Consider the following 18,133-nt stretch of genomic DNA (forward strand, 5'->3'; position numbering starts at 1 on the left):
GTAATATTGAAGCAGATGATACAGAACAAGGTGGTTTTTGTTGGCTAGTAAGAAAGACACTGTTACGGGGCTTGTGAAATAAACAGAATGAATGACTGTGTTGAGTATCGGACGGTAACCAGGCGTTAGAGAGCACTGAAAGGTCAGGTGGTCAATAGAACCCTCATTTATGCCACAATAACACAAACGTGAGGGGCGCTGCTGTTGTTTATATTGCTGGATGGGAGTCTGAGCAGTATTAAGACGCAGGCGAGAATATAAACAATGATGTTTTCTTGTCCAATTGTGAGGGGCCTCCCATTTTTTCGTGGTGGGAATCTGTTCTAGTTGCCAATAATAAATCCCTGGTCCTGATCGTTGTTGTTGTTGGTATGTTCGCCATTCGGTTTGTCGTTTCTGGAGCAGCATCTCGGCGAAAGAAGATGCTGGAAGCCGGAGATCAATCGGTGTGTCATGTTGTGTTGCATATCTGCTCAGGATATCGCTAACTTCGTTCCCGGGAATGTCGCAGTGTGAGGGTGTATGAATTAAAGTAACCACTTGATGATTGTTATGTAATATTCGAAGCTGTTGGCGAATATTGATTTGTAACCATGTATTAGCGGATGTCCATGGGGTTCTACATATTCCTTGTAACGCACCAAGGCTATCACTACAAATCCCCACGATAGGTAGTTGTCGTTGTAGGGCGACTTTCAATGCCGTGCGAATTGCCCAGCTTTCTGCTAAATAGATGGATGTATTCGGTGGAAGTCTGTGAGTCTCTGCGTAATTAAGCGCTGGTATATAAATTCCTGCTCCAACCACAGATCCATGTTCGGTATGCTGTTTAGAAGCATCCGTGTAAATTAAAATGGTATTGGAGTGATGAGATTGAATGTGGTGTTCCCAGAGATGGCGCACTATCTGAGGCTGAGTGGAGCGAAGACGTTTAAAAGAGACCACCGGTTGCTCAAGTGTGGGAGAATGTAGAAGAGTATTATATTGTGCAGTATAACATGGTAATTTCGGTCCTCGATGCAATTGATTGAGCCAGTTATGAATACTAACGAATGCTCGATAAATCCAAGGTAGCTGTTTATAATATGGAAGTCGGGTATGAAGGTTGCTATTGTATAGGAATTGTAATTTCGGTAGTAATAGGGATGAGGTGCAGCATATGCGTTGGAGGAGGAATTTTTTAGCCACAAAATATGTTTTCACTGGGAAAGGAATGATTCCAGCTTCTTCTAAAAGTGCTGAGGAAGGTGCCGTCTTTGGTTGTCGGAATATAATTCGCTGTGTTGTGGCTTGAAGACGGATGTGATGTTCGCTGATCCGTTTGGGTAGTGGAGAGAGTAATACTCCGCCATATTGAAGTTTTGCATCCACACATTGAGTACTGACTTGTTGCAGGGAGGATATATCTGTTCCCCACCCCTTGTGGCTGATGCAAGACAACAACTTAAAATAAGGTTGGGCTTTAAGTGCTATTGTTTTGAGATGATGCTTCCAATTTAGTTTAGAATCGAGATGAAAACCAAGATATTGTAAAGTAGGTGTAACTGGTAAAGGAGTGTTATTTACCGTGAGGTGGATGGGAGGTTGAAAACGTTTCCGGGTGAAGAGAGTGCAAGAAGATTTCGCCCAGTTGACTGACATGCCGTTTTCAGAGGTCCAGGAGTGAAGTTCTAGGAGAGCGTCGTGCAAAATGCGTATCCCATCCACTATATTGGAAGTTTTGACATATAACAACATATCATCACAGTATTGTTGAATACGAACCAGTTTTCTAAGTCGTTGATGGAGAGAGAGTGTGTATATATTAAATAAAGTGGGACAGAGACTAGAGCCTTGAGGAATACCCAATGATGTTGAACGATAAGAAGAATATCTGTTAAAGTATTTGATGCAGATACGACGTTGTACCAACCAATTATGAGTATATCGGAGAAAAGGTGTAGGAAGTTGGAGTTGTGCCATGTGAGTGATGAGGCGATCGAGAAGGATGGAGTCATATGCATGTTCCAGATCCAGTTTAACAGCAATCAAATACTGTCGATGTTGGAATGTGTTCCAGATATCAAGAAGAAGAGCAGCAACCGAGTCCAAAGATGATATGCCTTTCCGGTAACCAGTTAATGTGGGTGGGAAGACTGAAAAATATTCCAAGTGCCAGTTCAATTTAGAGAGGATGATCTTCTCAAAAACTTTCACGACGCATGAAATAAGAGTAATCGGACGATAACTCTGAGCCAACCCGATAGGTTTGTGTGGTTTAAGTATAGGGACTACCGCTAAATCTTTCCATGAAGATGGAATGTGTCCTGTCCTCCATATCTGGGAGTAGATTTGAAGAAGTACGGATCGACCATATGGAGATAGATCGTACAAGTGTCGATATCTAATCTGATCTCTCCCAGGAGCTGTGGATCGCCGAGCAGTTAACACCAGATTCAATTCTTGGATGGTGATATTCTTGTAGATTGGTGAATCACACGCCGGATCAAGAAGATGTTGTATAGTTCGTCTGTCATTCAGTGGTTCTGGAGGCGTGAGAAGGCGATGAAATTCATCAATCCAAGGCGGTAGACTGTCAGTAGGAACTGCGCGTGGAGTAGATCCTCTAATTTGGTTCCGTATAAACGTCCAGATAGAAGACGAAGTAGCCTGTGGGTGGAGCGTGGCACAAAATTGTTGCCAGTGTTGTTTGCGACATTGCTGGATGTATCGTTTATACATCGCTTGGGACTGGCGATAGAGTACATATGTTTGTTGACTTTTTTCTTTAAAAAATGCCTTTTGCTTCTGTTTACTATCATTTAAGAGTTGTTGGCAACGTCTGTTCCACCAAGGAAAATGGGAACGGGATGTTTGGGTTCGAGTCTGGCCAGGAATTTGAGAAGTAGATGTGGAGGCTTCTGATGATGCTGCTTCTATAATATGTATGAAAGAAGAGGTGTTGATAGGAGTGACTTGTACTGAAGAATACCGGAAAAGTTCGTCGGTCGCATTCTGGTATGTTGTACGATTGTATGATTGAGGAATGCGAGAAACGGTTGGAGCATATGGCGAAAGGTGAGCCTTGGGCGGTCTCGGAAAAGTAACTCCTTCAAGTGTAGTTATAATAGGGAAATGATCGCTGCCACCTGTATATCCATATACACTCCAACTATGGTTGGCATACAGAGCAGAACTGAGGATGGTGATATCAGGCGCACTGGGATAACCATTGAGGTTCGGGAGGCGAGTAGCAGTCCCATCATTTGCAATGAGGTGAGTTGTATGGTCCATTGCAGCGAGAAGGTTCCGAGCAGCTACGTTGGTGTAACGATTGCCCCATTTTACACTTTTACAGTTCGGATCACCCCCAATCACACAGTGACCTTGGATTGAAGTAAATAATTGTTGCCAGTAATGAGTTGTAGGAGGGCTGTCTGGTGGGGCGTAGATGTTGATAAAAGTGAGTCCAGCACACAGCACTCCGAGCACTTGTATTTTTGTTGAGCCAGTTGGTGGAAGTGTTGAGATAACACTAGCCGGTAAGGAAGTGTGGATACCCAAGGCGATCCCTCCGTAGTGGTCATCCCGAGGACGGTGATAAACTTGGTATCCAGGAATTCTTAAGTTGTCTTCGAGGCGGGTCCAGGTTTCTTGTAACAGTATGATAGCCGGAGTAAAAAAGCGGCATATTTGCGATAAAAACACCTCCTTGCCACGAAATTGTTGGAGATTCCATTGTAGTATTCTTAACTGCTGCAACTGAGTCATTCTTGGATATGTTCCAGAAAGCGAATAATTCGTAGTAGTAGCGCCTGTAAATCTAATGCGTTAAGTGGCTGGGTGTCGGACTGAAGTTTGGGAGTTAACTGATGCAATTCCTGTAATAGTTCCTGTTTCTTGGCATGACTAGTATCACTTTCTTGGTTCCAAACTGGCTTCGAAGAGCCGGTGTACAAGGTATCTCCTCTGAACGTGCGAGTCCGTCTAACCGGAGGGGATCCTGGAGAACCTATTAAGGCACGTTCTTCTGAAGAAGAATAATTTGTCGAGGTTGGAATAAACGATTGTTTCTGTGAAGCCGATTGGATAGAATCATGTCCAGTAGGTCGTCGTCGTTTTGGAGAAAGAACGTGGCGATGTTCATCGTGGAGTTCTATTTCTTTACGATAGGGAGGTCGTTGGGGTTTCGGAGAATAGTGGTAAGAGAGGGTGTTAGCTTTCGTGGAAGAGGACGGAATTGGCGGGTGCTCGGGCGTGAGCTGCTGAGGTAGTGCAAGGAGTGGGGAGTAGAAATTAGAGGTAGGTATACCCGAGGAAGGGTTAGGAGATGAGCGCTGCAAAGGAGGCACTCGTTTTTGCGCTTCGTTATAAGATAATTTTTCCAATACCATGAGTTGATTAATTCGCTCATGTCGTTTCCGGGCCGGGCAGGTGCGTTCAGTGGCTGCATGCGGTCCGCGACAATTGATGCAGCTAAGTGGCTTGATGCAAGTGTTAGTATCATGTGAATCTCCACATTTAGCGCATATTGTTTGTTTGGAGCGGCACCCAACTTTACGGTGTCCCAGGCGGAAACATCCCCCCCAGCACTGTTTGACTGAGGGAATATACGTTGCTACTCGGAATTTCGAATAGTAGAGCGAGCATTCCTCTGGCAGATTTTGAGAAGCAAAAGTAAGTACCACTGTGGTGGTGGGGACGAACTCATTATCGTGCCGGCGATGAATGCGGCGGATATGCGTTATTTCTGCCCTACTTTCTATATCTGTTTTTAGTTCGGCATCCGTTATGTCAGTGTCCACACCTGTGATTACGCCAACGGAATGTGTGGCGTAGGTTGGTATGTATGCTTTCCATCCGTTGTCTCGTAGAATCGGGTTAGTCAGAAAGTTATTAGCTTGCTGTCCGGTATAAAAAAGCACTTTAATTAGAATTCTTCCCGTAGGTTGAAAAGATTTTATTCCTGGAACCTTATTGTGAAATAGTAATCTACCAAGACTTAAGGGGTGTTTACGCCCAATATTTGGATTGGTATTAGAAGAAGGATCGGATGTCACGTGCACTACGAAATCAGGAAAGTGATGGTTTTGGTAAAGATTCACCGGTGGTATAGTTTCAACGGTGACCTCTGACGCTATAGGGATTGCAGAATCAGCAAATGTAGTGTCTGTGGGAGGGTCCGTGACCATGGAATGTGCCGGAGGAGGGTCTCCTCCCGATTGTTCAGCCATGATTAACACTTCCCTATATCATATAATGCGTAATATGAATTATATGAATCACTGTCACAAGTAGAACAAATTAATGAAACACGTCAATTAATAACACTCAGCACTTCACTCGCGATTATGTGATCACTCAACTACACAGTACCACGCGCGAAATCGAACTGAAAACTAAATATCTTGAAAACCGTTAAAGCAATCAAAACAGAAGTTGCACAATATAATGAGAACAAAATACTCTATCGAAAACCACAAACAGTGTTGCCAAAAGTGAAGCAGTGTTGCCAACTCAGCATAAAAATATTGTTTCAAATAGCACCATATACAACTGTGCACAGATTTAAAACGCACTATTATCACTACACATAACAGTGAAGTGTAGTGGTACAGTGTTGGACACTGTTTGAGCTACGTATGCTGAAAATGTACAGTGGGGAGGTCTGATATGTGGCAACAGAGGAATACATTAGGAAAAAGTGGCGGATCTTCATTACACTTCCGTAGCCTCGGTGAATAAGCAGACAACCCTTGCGAAAACGAAATGATACACGCGAGGAAAGAAACAGGTGTTTTCTAATTCTGTAAACCGGTTCTCCAAATTATCTTATCAATATTTGAAAGAGTACTTTCTTGGTTTATGTCTTTCGTGTTAAGTGGCATATTCTTTTACTTTCTTTCCTACATACCTTACGATTATGTTTGTATAATTAATATAATTATTTTATTGCTACCTTATTCCGTTTTTAGTCGGCCTGAATAGCCGTATGGTCTAGAAGGATAGACAACCGACATATTAGGGATGCGTGTTCCAATCCCGTCTCGGACATGTTTTTGTTGAACTTTCTACCTTACAAGTCATTGTTATCTTCCTTTGTCATACTGGTTCGGATCCTCCTTTACACTATAGGTCCTGCCCTATATAGCTTCGGAGCTGACACAGGGCATAAAAATGGCATCACTCAATTTCGTTTTTCAAATGCATGAACCTTTTGTGACACTGCTGACATTTTGCTATGTTATACTATCGGTGTTATGCATTTGAACTAAATTCATAGTATGAGACCCAGATTCCTTTATTGCAATCTCTTGTCACATATCAGACTTCATTGTACATTTTCAGCACACGTAGCTCCAACAGTGTGCCACACTGTACCACTACACTTCACTGTTACGTTTAGTGATAATCGTGTGTCTTAAATCTGTGCACACTTGTATGTGGTGCTATTTGAAACAAAATATTTTATGCTGAGTTGGCAACACTGTTTATGGTTTTCGATAGGGTATTTTGTTCTCATTATATTGTGCAACTTCTGTTTTGATTGCTTTAATGGTTTTCAAGATATTTAGTTCAAACGTGCATAATTCCATGATTTTTTTTATTATTATTATTATTAGAGACCGGATGTTTAGGCACTAAAAACCTGGAAAATAGGCAGGCAAATAGGCACTTAAAATTTAAAAAATAGGCAGTAAAATAGGCACTAAAATGTAACTCGAAATAATGAAGATAAATACTCAATACCATTAAAAAATAGATTCAAGTCATAGATAAGGTTCAAAGAATATAGAAACATACTTGTTTGTTAATAATATCTTCTTTTACTGTATGTACAAAAACGAGGCATGTTATGCATTGCACGTACTGGGTGAATCTGAAAGATGTGCACATACTTCGGGAGGTAATTCGTGGCATGAAAAGAAGACAAAAAGTGCTGTTGCATGTTGTCGAATTCTGCGTCGTGTTCGAGTGACAGGCGTGCCAAATTGGAATCGAAATTGAATCCTGACAATTGGACGGGACATAAAGGTGCGCACATACTTCAGATGATGATTCGTGAAATTCAAGAGGACTTTTATCTTCTTTTCATGTCACGAATCACCTCCCGAAGTATGTGAACATCTTTGAAGTTCATCCTGTATATATATATTGTAACGTACCACGAGCTTGTGTTTACAAACACATAATATAAGTAAATATGTGTGTATTATGTTACGTAAATTATATATTTTCCCAATGAAGGCTTATTTTGAAGAAAATGCATAGAATAGGCAATATTAGGCACTAAAGCAATTATTTAGGCAGTAAAGGTCGAAATAGGCAAAATAGGCAAAATAAAATTGGCTTAAATCGAAACTATAACCCGCCATATAAACTTTAAAACGTTATTTTTGATCCTATCTTTAATATTAAAAAATAGGCATTTTGCCTAACATCCGGTCTCTAATTATTATTATTAAAATTTTGAAGCTCCGTAGTGCCTATTCTTCTGGTCCATAACACCCTAAATTTAGCTCATTTTATTTTTCAAGATGCTCTATCAGATGTGCTATATGGCAATTAGATTTCAGCGACAACTTGTGGGACCCTCCAGTGTCAGTACTTACTAAAACATCTAAATAGCATTTTCATCATTTTTTAAATCATTATTTACTTTATTTTAATACAGGATTTTCAATTGTTACAAAGTAAGATTCGACGACTGTTCTGTACTATGTAAAACCTTAACGTCTTTCACCATGTGACCAGTATTCCGTCTCGATAAACCAGAGGCAGATAGTTAATCCCCTTTAATATACATCTTTTACTATTTGATATCAACCTCTCATTTCATTAAGTAATAACAAAAAGCTTTGTTAGATACCATTTTTTCGTCGAATTTGAGTTCAGAACATTTCTGAAAGAGTTATAAGCATCCACATAAATTCTTTAAAATAGAACTATATATTACAATGCATTTTATGTCTATGCACATATTATGGTAAGGTTTCTCAAATTGTCGACAGCGACTGCCTTATAGAAGGGTATAAGAGAAGTGAAAATTGTGTTTTGTGGCTATCGACAATGTGCTACGAGTTGTGAGTGCACCAACACCTATTGGAGCATCTACACAGTTACATACTGTTGACAAAGACACCAAGGAAGCAAATGATTGCTTCAGTGAGAAGAAAAAAAAAAAAAAAAACACTGAAATTTTGTTTCCGAAGACCATTTTAAGTAAGTGAACTTAAAATTTGTGTGCTTCGTAATTTCCATCTCAGATTACTTTGATTTAAGGAAACGGAGGTGAGTGGAGGCTCATTTTACTATTTCAGAAAGCCTTTCTGTTCAAAATAACAAAAAGCAGTCAGTCAGGAAAAAAACTTTTGTTCTACATTTAATGAAGTGAACCACAAACATAATCAAATCGCTGCACTATTATTGTTTCCAGTGTTTCCAACTGTGACATCAAAGATAACGAAACTTCACTAACTTCAAAAGGCTGTAGTTAATCCATGAAGTATTGGTCGAGAATGATGTTTGATAAGTTTATTAAATTTGAACCATCTGACAAAATTTCAGAATTTTAAAACATGGTGTTTTCGAGAAAATGCGCCGAAAAATGGCGATTTTTGAAAATTCGACAATTTCTCGATTTTTTTCGACGAAACGCACGCAGAAGCGATACATTTTTTTTCGGAAAACGTGTAATTAGGTCTTACCAACCGTGAAAACAGAGTTTTAAAACTCGAATCGGAAGTGCTCGAAAAAAAAAAATCGCGAACTTCGACTTTTCAGATAAACTGACGTCCATTTGTTAATTTATGTACAAAAAGATACGCACGCGCAAACCAAACTATAATAAAATATAGTTTATTTATATTCCTATGTACATACCACAACAATAATTATAACTCTACCTGTCTACATAGCTGAATGGTGGGCTCCTAAGTTGACCATTTTCCATGTTTTCTACAATTCATAAATTGTACTCCCCGTAACTATACTATGAGACTGGAAATTAAATTAGTTTTTTTAAAATTAAATTTGAGTATTATTCATTATATGTGATTTACATATAACTCCGTCGTAAATCGAAGATACTATCATGAACCCATTACATAATCATTATGTAATTACCTCAACAACAATGTTAACCCGTTTACGCTATAGCGTAGTAACTTCACTAATGGTACTACGAGTGTCAGGTCGCGAAATTCAGATAACTATATGTTTTTTTCTTTCTTTTTTAAGAATTCGTTTTATTTTATATATTCTATGTGAATTACTTCTCCCTTTTTCTTCATTTCATGATTTCATTACGAGTAGCCTATACAATTAATGGGCTTTTACTTGTTGTCAAACGTAATCAGAGATTTCATATACTATAATAATACCAGTCACGTTTTTAAGATATTATTTAAAAGAAAAAAAAATTCTTCCAATATATTAATACATATAGGCCATATATACATTATATGAGCAGCTTGTTTACGAATTTTCCCAAAGATGAAACCCACGTAAATTGCTTTCTCATACCCGAAAACTGGTTTGCACCAAATTTTATGAAAAACATTTAACCCGTTTCCGAGATTTAAAAGAAAAATAAATTAAAAAAAAAAAAAACATTTAACCTACATTCTTCGTGTTAGATTAGTCAATATACTAACTAAACTACTTGCGTAACAGCCCAAATTTCTGGGCCTGAGCCACTCCACGCCATCTGTTAGCGATTGGTGGAACTACGTCCAGCCTAGCGACGAACCGGCGTATCGGGAGCTTTCTAGACCTAGTAGCCGTCACGTGTTTTATTCACGTGACTCCCCAGTTTGCCTCACGACGCTGGGTGGACGCCGAAAGTTGGGGAAGCACCGGCCGGGAATCGAACCCGCGAAAACGCGGACATGAATCCAACGCTCTAACCACTAGACTACGGGGGTCCCCCATTAGTCAATACACACATCATGCAAATACGGCGAAATAAATCCTCAACACCCTTTACAGGCAAACCTCAGTACATCCGACACGTCCTAAATTCCAGCCAAGGGATCCGCTTCCTTGCGAACAATGCACCTGCTCATGTTACCTAAGTGGACAAACACCGTGTGCGTGGGTTTTCTCGGGGTTCTCCCGTTTCCTCCCACTTTCTTCATTCCACCATTTCATCCATTTCTCATAATCACCGTCTCGTTTAGCCTAACCGGCATAACGTGGAACGTAAAACTCAAAAATTTCATTTAATTTTATTTCATGTTACCTAAGCAGCGTCAGTGAAAGTTGCTCGAGTACTTTTTTTTTCTTTCTTTCTTTCTTTCTTGGCACGTATCTCGCCTAAAGAATGGATCTGTCTGAAACACGCATTGTTGCCACGCCATGGTTAAGTTGACGGTTACAATACGCTAGGAAACACAGTAAAACGCGACATCACTTGTCACAACACACTTGTTCGCGTGTGGAAACTAAGCACTTCAACTACCCGCCAAATAACAATGACCTCATTTGATGGGCTGGATGACAAGTAACGTCACCTACACGACAAAACCAATAAGACGTCTATTGGATTAAAACGTTCACATGAGTGCTAACAGAAAATACTTTATAAAGGCCAACCAAGTGCACTGGCGGAAAGTGTGCCAAGCTAAAACAAACGTACACTAGATTCAGTTTTTAAATACTGTCGTGCCTGCTATGTTCTCGTGATCTTGACAATATGACAACAGACGATGCCATAATGGAGGAGGAATAATAGTTTTCCATCAAACTAGAATATTCTACAATGACGGCCTTCGACAGGGGAAAAAAAAAATCGGAGAAATGTGTAACTCCATGGAGATCATCTAGAGAAGGGGTTAACTGCTGCATCGCCGGACCAATTTTAGGAAATTTAGTGGGTCAACTGGAGAATTTATTTAAGTTTGTGAAGAAGAATGAGTGAGTCAGGTGCGGGGAATAGTAAAAGTTAAGAAAATGATTGTATTTGTTGGTTGTTTTTGATGTTCTAAGCGGCATTGTATGTGGAGGCGGATGGACTATTTCACGGCGAGGTACACTTGTTTTACAATACCAGGGTCTCTACAAAAATTCCAAAATGAAATTTCGTGAACTTTTCTTTCCTATATCATAAAAATTTAATAAAATCCTCAAGACCGACTTTGAGTGCAGATTGGGCCGAATTTTCATGCATGCAATAGAAGCGTGCTTTGCTCCCGATTTGGCAGCATCCCAAGCCGACCATAGACATGTTTGGTGGTGAATTTTGACCTTTTATAGAACAAAATTTTTCAGTCTACGCTTTCAATTGGACAGATTCTAAAAAGATCGTGACCCAAAAGCTAAATTTCTTGACTTTCATGACCATGTTCTGATTCGTAACTTTTTCAATGACTTTCGTGACCAATACACACTTTGTATACGGACCCATAGATTGTAAAATGTACAGAAAAAAATTGGACAAGTCTTTAATTTGTCCATTTCATGTCGAGAATAGAACCCAATCAACCCCTGTGACCGTTTTAACTCATTCCTCCTTCTCTTCCTCCTACTACTACTATTACTTATACTATGGATCCGTATAGTAAAATTCCACGCCTAATGTAATGTAATCTAACGTAACTTAATGTAATCCAACCAAATATAACCGAATGCAGTACACTTTGTAACTTTCAAATACAGTAGTGCGTTACCGTTCGACTAAACTCCCCAGATTTGTTTATGTAATCATTTTTAATTAATTAATACGGTATACCAGTAGTACTGCATTGATATCGTTGGGATTTTGAAAACATGAATAGTAGTTTTAGTAGGGCCTATTTTAAAACAAAAGTCATGAGGCTTTTTGGGCCTATGGGCGATAGATGAATAAATCTAACCACGGGGAAAGAGATGGAAAGTTTTACTTATCATCATGAACTAATACAGACGAGTGTTGAGCTTTATGCTCTTTCTTAAGACTTGTCTAGGCATTACTGCTGTATCGCAGGACCTATTTGAAAATCGAAAAAGAAGTACCAGTGATCCTTTAACAGTTAAAACTGTCCCGAAGTAAAATAGATATCTTAAAACTTATTCGCTAATACTTATGGGACGGATAAAAGATGGAAATGTTCTTTTAGGCTTAGCTCTATGAACAGTGTTCCTACTTTGAGAATTTCCCTCGGGAATTTTTATAGGTAACAAAAGGGGAAAAGGAATTTTTTTTGGTCCATGTTCCGTTAAGGGGGTCCAAAACTACACTGGACCCTCTTAAGCTAAGCTAACCTAACCTGACATAAGCTAAGCTAACCTAACCTAACCTGACTTGACCTAACCTAACCTAATATAACGTTCTATTATGTAATCAAACGAAAATCAATAGAAGAATAGGTGTCACAGATACTGCACCCCCTTAATGGAACATTGACCTTTTTTTTTGATAAAACGTGAAAATCCAGGGAAATTTTCGCACTGAGTGACCAATGTAATTTATTTTATTTTATTTTATTTTTTTTCTTCAGAAATAAACCAATGCAATAGCAATAATTTGTGTGTGTGTTCAAAGTAGCATTATTTGCACCTGAGTTGGCTGAGTTTTCTTTCTTTTTTTGTATAAAAAAGTGAGTAAGAAAAAATTGGAGCAAAAACCGAACGAATACTCAACAAAGCAGTGAAAATTGGTAAGGGAAAATTTTGTGTCAGTCGAGCGAAAATTTCTTACGGAAACCTGCGAACAAAGTCTATGAAGCCTTTTGTGAAATCCGGGCATAAATGGAAGTATTACAAATTCTTGAATTGTGCATTAGTAACTCTTGTACTTTCATGTTTCACGATTACGTATCAAATTGAGAACTATTCTATTAGGCCTTGTTCCCATTTTGTACTAATACACAATAACACACTGAGCAAACATAGCTTTGCTCAGTGTGTTATTGTGTATTAGTACAAATTGAGAAGTAAAAAATATAATAAAATATAAACCTGTCGTTTGTAGGACTTTAATTAATTTCATAGTCAAAATTCTACAAAAAAAAAAAAATCAAACTTTCAAGCAACTCTTTATGAGCCGTTTTATTTCGCCCACGCATCTCGTCTACCCCCGCGAATTGAGACACTACTGATGCCACTTGGAGGAGCCACAAAATGCGGAGATTCATTGAAATTTTGTGCAGTTTTATTATACGGGTCCATAGTATTAGTAGTAGTAGTGACAGGTTAGAAGCCCCGCAGGGATTGGTTGGGTTCTGTTCTCGACATAAAATGGGCAAATTACTTGCCCAAATTTTTCTGTACATTTTATAATCTGTGGATCCGTATAGTAAGAATGCATTTTTTTTTTTTTTTAAAGGAAGGTAAACATACCGGTAGTAGTCTTGTAATACATATACGAAAAGGTTTGGAAGATTCAATGTAATCGCGCGGAATGTCATTTCTAATGGCTAAAACGTACACATTCGATACGTCAACTACTCTATTTGTCACGACAGGTCAGGTACCTCTCTCTTCTTCACACATGGAACTAGATTGCTTCTAAACTAGAACTTTGCAATGACATTTATTATTCTTCTAAGGTCTGTGTTTCATTAAATTTGAAGTTTTGTGTAGATGGACAAGAGTATGAATTTTTAATTATCTGTTTATCTTCCATTTCTTTTATTCAAACGTCTTTCCGGTACCTTAATAATATTTCTTCTTTCTCTTCTACTATTGTCAACATTAACAGATAAATTTGTGAACGATTTCATACCGGTTTTCGTTTCCGCTTTCTTCCGTGTCAGCATTCTACTTTGAAATCTTAAGACACAAACTATAAAGATTAATCACGTTAAATATTTATGAAGTGGGTTCCAAATTACTTCGAATATAAAATTAAATCAATTTAGCACACTAATTAGGTTTTGACGACCATCCCAGCTCTAAGCTATGTGGCAGTAGGCCAAGGCCCGTTTAGAGGAAGGAAATGCCTGCATATTTCCAAGCGGATGTACCAACAATCTTAACACCAAATATCATTTCCCAACCTTAAATAATGAAATATCATACAATTTATTAACCTTTTATCCATTCTACTACTTGTTCGGGACTCCATTCTGCTACATTCACATACGCCATAGCACCCACTAATTACACCTCAAAGAGGTTCAAGACTTGGTCACAACTCAGCGCCACTTCATATTTTAACATTAACGATCAAGTCATTTTGTTGTCAATAACAGAGATCTTTTGATGGGTAGTTCTCTGCATTGTTTCCTTCAGTACTTTACAGGGAAAAAGATGTAAATACACCCATTCATTCACACAACACACTCTCACTTGCGATCACTTTCTCATGCGCCCATGATATCTCCGGCCAGTTTTGCCAACTGAGAATTTTGAAATTATCAAGATGCTCTTTTGCAACATTATGTGGAATGGAAAGGCTGAAAGATGAGATTGATATCAGTGGTGCTTTCAGAGTATTTTCTCCAAGGAACTTGGAAAACACGTGAGTGAAAGTAGTACGTGGAAAATGTTGGTAATTCACGTTATATACGATTAGAGAAATTATCCGGGGAGACTTCCCCAAGGACAACTACTGAATGTTATTGACAAGCAGGACCGGATTATCCCATCTGGAGGCTCGGGGCTAGAGATAAAATGTGTCTCCTGCTGACTTCGCCTAATACTTTTCTGGGAAGTACAATAGGAAAGTTAAGGAAGTATGTTTCATATTCTTGGTTATATTTTATTTTATGATGATGATTGTATCTTTATGATTCCTTTTAGATAGCCAGGTGAGATTTTGATTAGAAATGAAATGAAATCTTTGAGTTTAACGTCCCACAGCATGCCGGTTAGGCTAAATAGGGATGCGCACGAGACGAGTCGAGACAGGATTTTCCAGGCAAAATCCGAGTCGAGACACGGCTCTTCCAATAGAATAATATACATTTTTCGAGTCGAGACATCACTTTTACAGCACATTTTCGAGACGAGACAGCCACAAATCTTGTCTCGTGCGCATCCCTAAGGATAAGGAGACGGTGATTGTGAGAAATGAATGAAATGGTGGAATGAAGAAAGTGGGAGAATCCCGAGAAAACCCACGCACACGGTGTTTGTCCATCACAAAGTTCACTTGGCGGGAGCAGGGTTTGAACCCGGGACCAGAAGTGAACGCTTTACCACTGAGCCACTGCGGCCCCAGATTTTGATTAGAAACAATGAAATGAAATCTGTGAGTTTTACGTCCAACGGTTATGCCGGTTAGGCTAAAGGAGACGGTGATGATGAGTAATGAATGAAAATGGTGGAATGAAGAAAGTGGGAGGAAACGGGAGAACCCCGAGAAAACCCACGCACACGGTGTTTGTCCACCACAAAGTTCACTTGGCGGGGGCTGGGATCGAACGCGGGACCCCAGGTATTGATTAGAGTAGAGGTCACTGTCCACCTTGAGACCCGGGGCTACATCCCCCCTAAGCCCCTTCATTAATCCTGTTCTGTTGGCAAGCGAGCTAAACTGAAACTTACTAGAGTTAATAGTAAAGAAATTGATAGATTCAAAGCAAAATGTGAATTTTATTAAGATTATTACAGTAGTACCGGCTCAAGTGTCATAAAGAATTTATATAAAATTAGTAAGAAAAGTTATATAAACTAGCAGTGGAGGCTAATGTTAGTGTTGCAGCGTTGCGCAACGACCAAAGTATTTCAAGAAAAGAAATGTTATTATCAATAGTGGCAAAGAACAGAAAAAAATACTTTCTAATACTCCCATATATACACTTTAAATAACATATTTTTTTGCTTCTCTAACTGTCCGTTCCGTTAATCCGTTTTAAAAAGCGAAAAATAATCCGTCACATAGTCTCTAATTTATATTGTGTTGCAGCGAGCATACAACGACCAGATTCCTTCAGCGCGGGAATTGGAGCAAATATTAAGTCTTCTTTCCCCTATCTAACTAACTAACTAACTAATTCTATGGCCTATGGAACCCGGAGGTTCAGTGCCGCGTTCACAAAAGCTCTCCACTGACTTCTATCCTTAGCTAACTGCATCCAGTTTCTACTTTGTATTCCAATCTCTGCGAGATCCATCTTAATATTGTCCTCCCATCTGCGCCTGGGTCTTCCTAATGGTCGTTTTCCTATGGGTCTACCAGTCAAGACTTTGAAAGCGTTTCTACTTTCTTCCATTCTAGCTACATGACCTGCCCACCTAAGCCTCCTAGACTTGACGACCCTAACAATGTTGGGTAAACCGTATAAACTATGTAGTTCCTCGTTATGAAGCTTCCGCCATTCCCCATTCTTGTTCCTCTTGGGTCCGAATATTCTTCTCAGGATCCTGTTCTCAAATACTTTCAGTCTATGTTCTTCCCTCAGAGTAAGCGACCATGTTTCACACCCATACAGAACAACAGGCATGATTATCGTTTTATATATTTTACGCTTCAAATTCCTCGACAGAATTCGCGACGACAAGAGATTTTGAACCGAATAGTAACACGAATTCCCTGCTTTTAGTCGACATTTAATTTCTTCGTGAATATGATTTTCGTCTGTTAATATTGATCCTAAATATTTGAAAGTATCCACTTTATCAAAAGCATTATTTAATATTTTAACGCCTCCACAATTTGCCGTATTACGGTCCCGACGCACTTCCATGTATTTAGTTTTCTTTCCCCTATCTCAGAAGTTAAAGGGACTGGTCGTTGCAGTGCTTCTGCAACACAGCACGGTTTCCAGTGAACGAGAAGGTTTTTCACGTTAAATATGATTTCTGAATTTTATTTCACTAACAATTAACAAATGGAATTTGTTTTTATGCTTTCATATTTTTAAATTACGGGATCATACTGAAGCAAATCAATATAATGACAATTAAAAACAATGATTGCAGAATTACAAAATAAGAAAGAAAATATGTAGTAGAGAAGGAAACAAATCAAAGTAGACCCGCATTTATAAGTTAATTCTTAGCTTATATTGATAATGAAGGCTTCTTCTACAGTAATTTGTGAATCGAATATTAATAAGTCAGTATGTAGAATCCTCACCCCCCTGTGGATAGTATTTTAGTATATACATATTTCTTTTATAATATATTTTCCACTCTTGATAATTTCCACATAATACTGTATGATGGGGAACGCCACTTTGAATTTGGGACTAGTTAGCAATGTCAAGGGGCGTAGGCACGACGGGGGTCCACCGGCTCCGGACCTCCCAAAAATTTTGAAACGACTAACATTTGTAGACTTTCCTAACGAACTGTACTTGTTTAACAGAGAAACGATTGATGTAGGCTAAATATTTTATTTTACGCCTCATCATGAACTCTTCTTTTCTTATAAAAATAATCGTTCCTTCATTTTTCTAAAAATATAGATGACAGGAATCAAGAATTACTTATCGTCTTTTCGGGTGCAGTATAAGACAGGTTCGGTGTTACGTAGACGTATTGGACCTCCCTCAAATACTTTGGACCCCTCCCAGTTAACAGTTTTGGGTGTAGAACTGGCAGTGCTGTTTGTTTTGATGTTCTTTGATTTTTGGCTTCTGTTACATGCTGATACTACATCTGGCGGGTTAGAAGGTTTCCTTTCCAGAACGTATGACATTGATAAGCATTGTTTCGCATCATGTGGAAGTATATTGTGTTCATCGTGCATTGCGTAACAACTAAGACGGATAATTGGGAATGTAGTTTTTTTTTCTTTTACGCACATGTGTGTGTGTGTTGATGTATGAATATGTGACATTCGGAATTCATATATACCAGTACGTCTTTTGTATCAGCTATTTTGGTTTTTAATTATTGGATTTAATTGTATTTGTGTGCTCTAATTCTGTAAATAACTTACAAAATAAAAAAAATGAAGGAATCTTTCAACTGAGGAAAAACTTGCAATTAAGGCTTAGACAAAACAAGCAAACGGCAATTCAAGAGAGTATTCGAAAAAAATCCAGTTTGAATTTACAGGTATCTTATGGCAGTAATGTTGTTTGCACTAGATACATTTCCTCAATTTATTTTAAATTTCCCTAGATAAACTGTGAATAAAGTGTGTTCAATGTACATTTTTTATAACACTAATATCTGCTACGAACTCTCTTCAGTCAATGCTGAAGAGGAATTCGGAACACTGTCAGGGACTGAGTTTGCTAGAATGAATCGTTGGCAATAATCTAGAAAAAATATTTAG

At 38.7% G+C, this 18,133-nt stretch overlaps 1 protein-coding gene across 5 annotated transcripts in view; it reads right to left on the minus strand.

The window, feature by feature from the left end:
• cnk (connector enhancer of ksr) overlaps nt 1-14,329 on the minus strand; it is a 111,876-nt gene extending 97,547 nt beyond the window's left edge. For 3 of the 5 annotated variants that reach the window (XM_081760347.1, XM_081760346.1, XM_081760348.1), the window contains exon 1: nt 13,992-14,325. In XM_081760347.1, coding sequence (XP_081616473.1) covers nt 13,992-14,049 — 58 coding nt within the window. In that variant the 5' untranslated portion in view covers nt 14,050-14,325. Of the gene's footprint in view, nt 1-13,684; nt 13,966-13,991 lie in introns of those variants that run through there. The other 2 variants (XM_081760343.1, XM_081760344.1) reach the window with 2 other exon arrangements.
• Between the last annotated feature and the right edge of the window lie 3,804 nt (nt 14,330-18,133).

This window comes from Thermobia domestica, chromosome 5 (assembly GCF_964235325.1).
Source record: "Thermobia domestica chromosome 5, izTheDome1.hap1.1, whole genome shotgun sequence".
NCBI lineage: Eukaryota > Metazoa > Arthropoda > Insecta > Zygentoma > Lepismatidae > Thermobia > Thermobia domestica.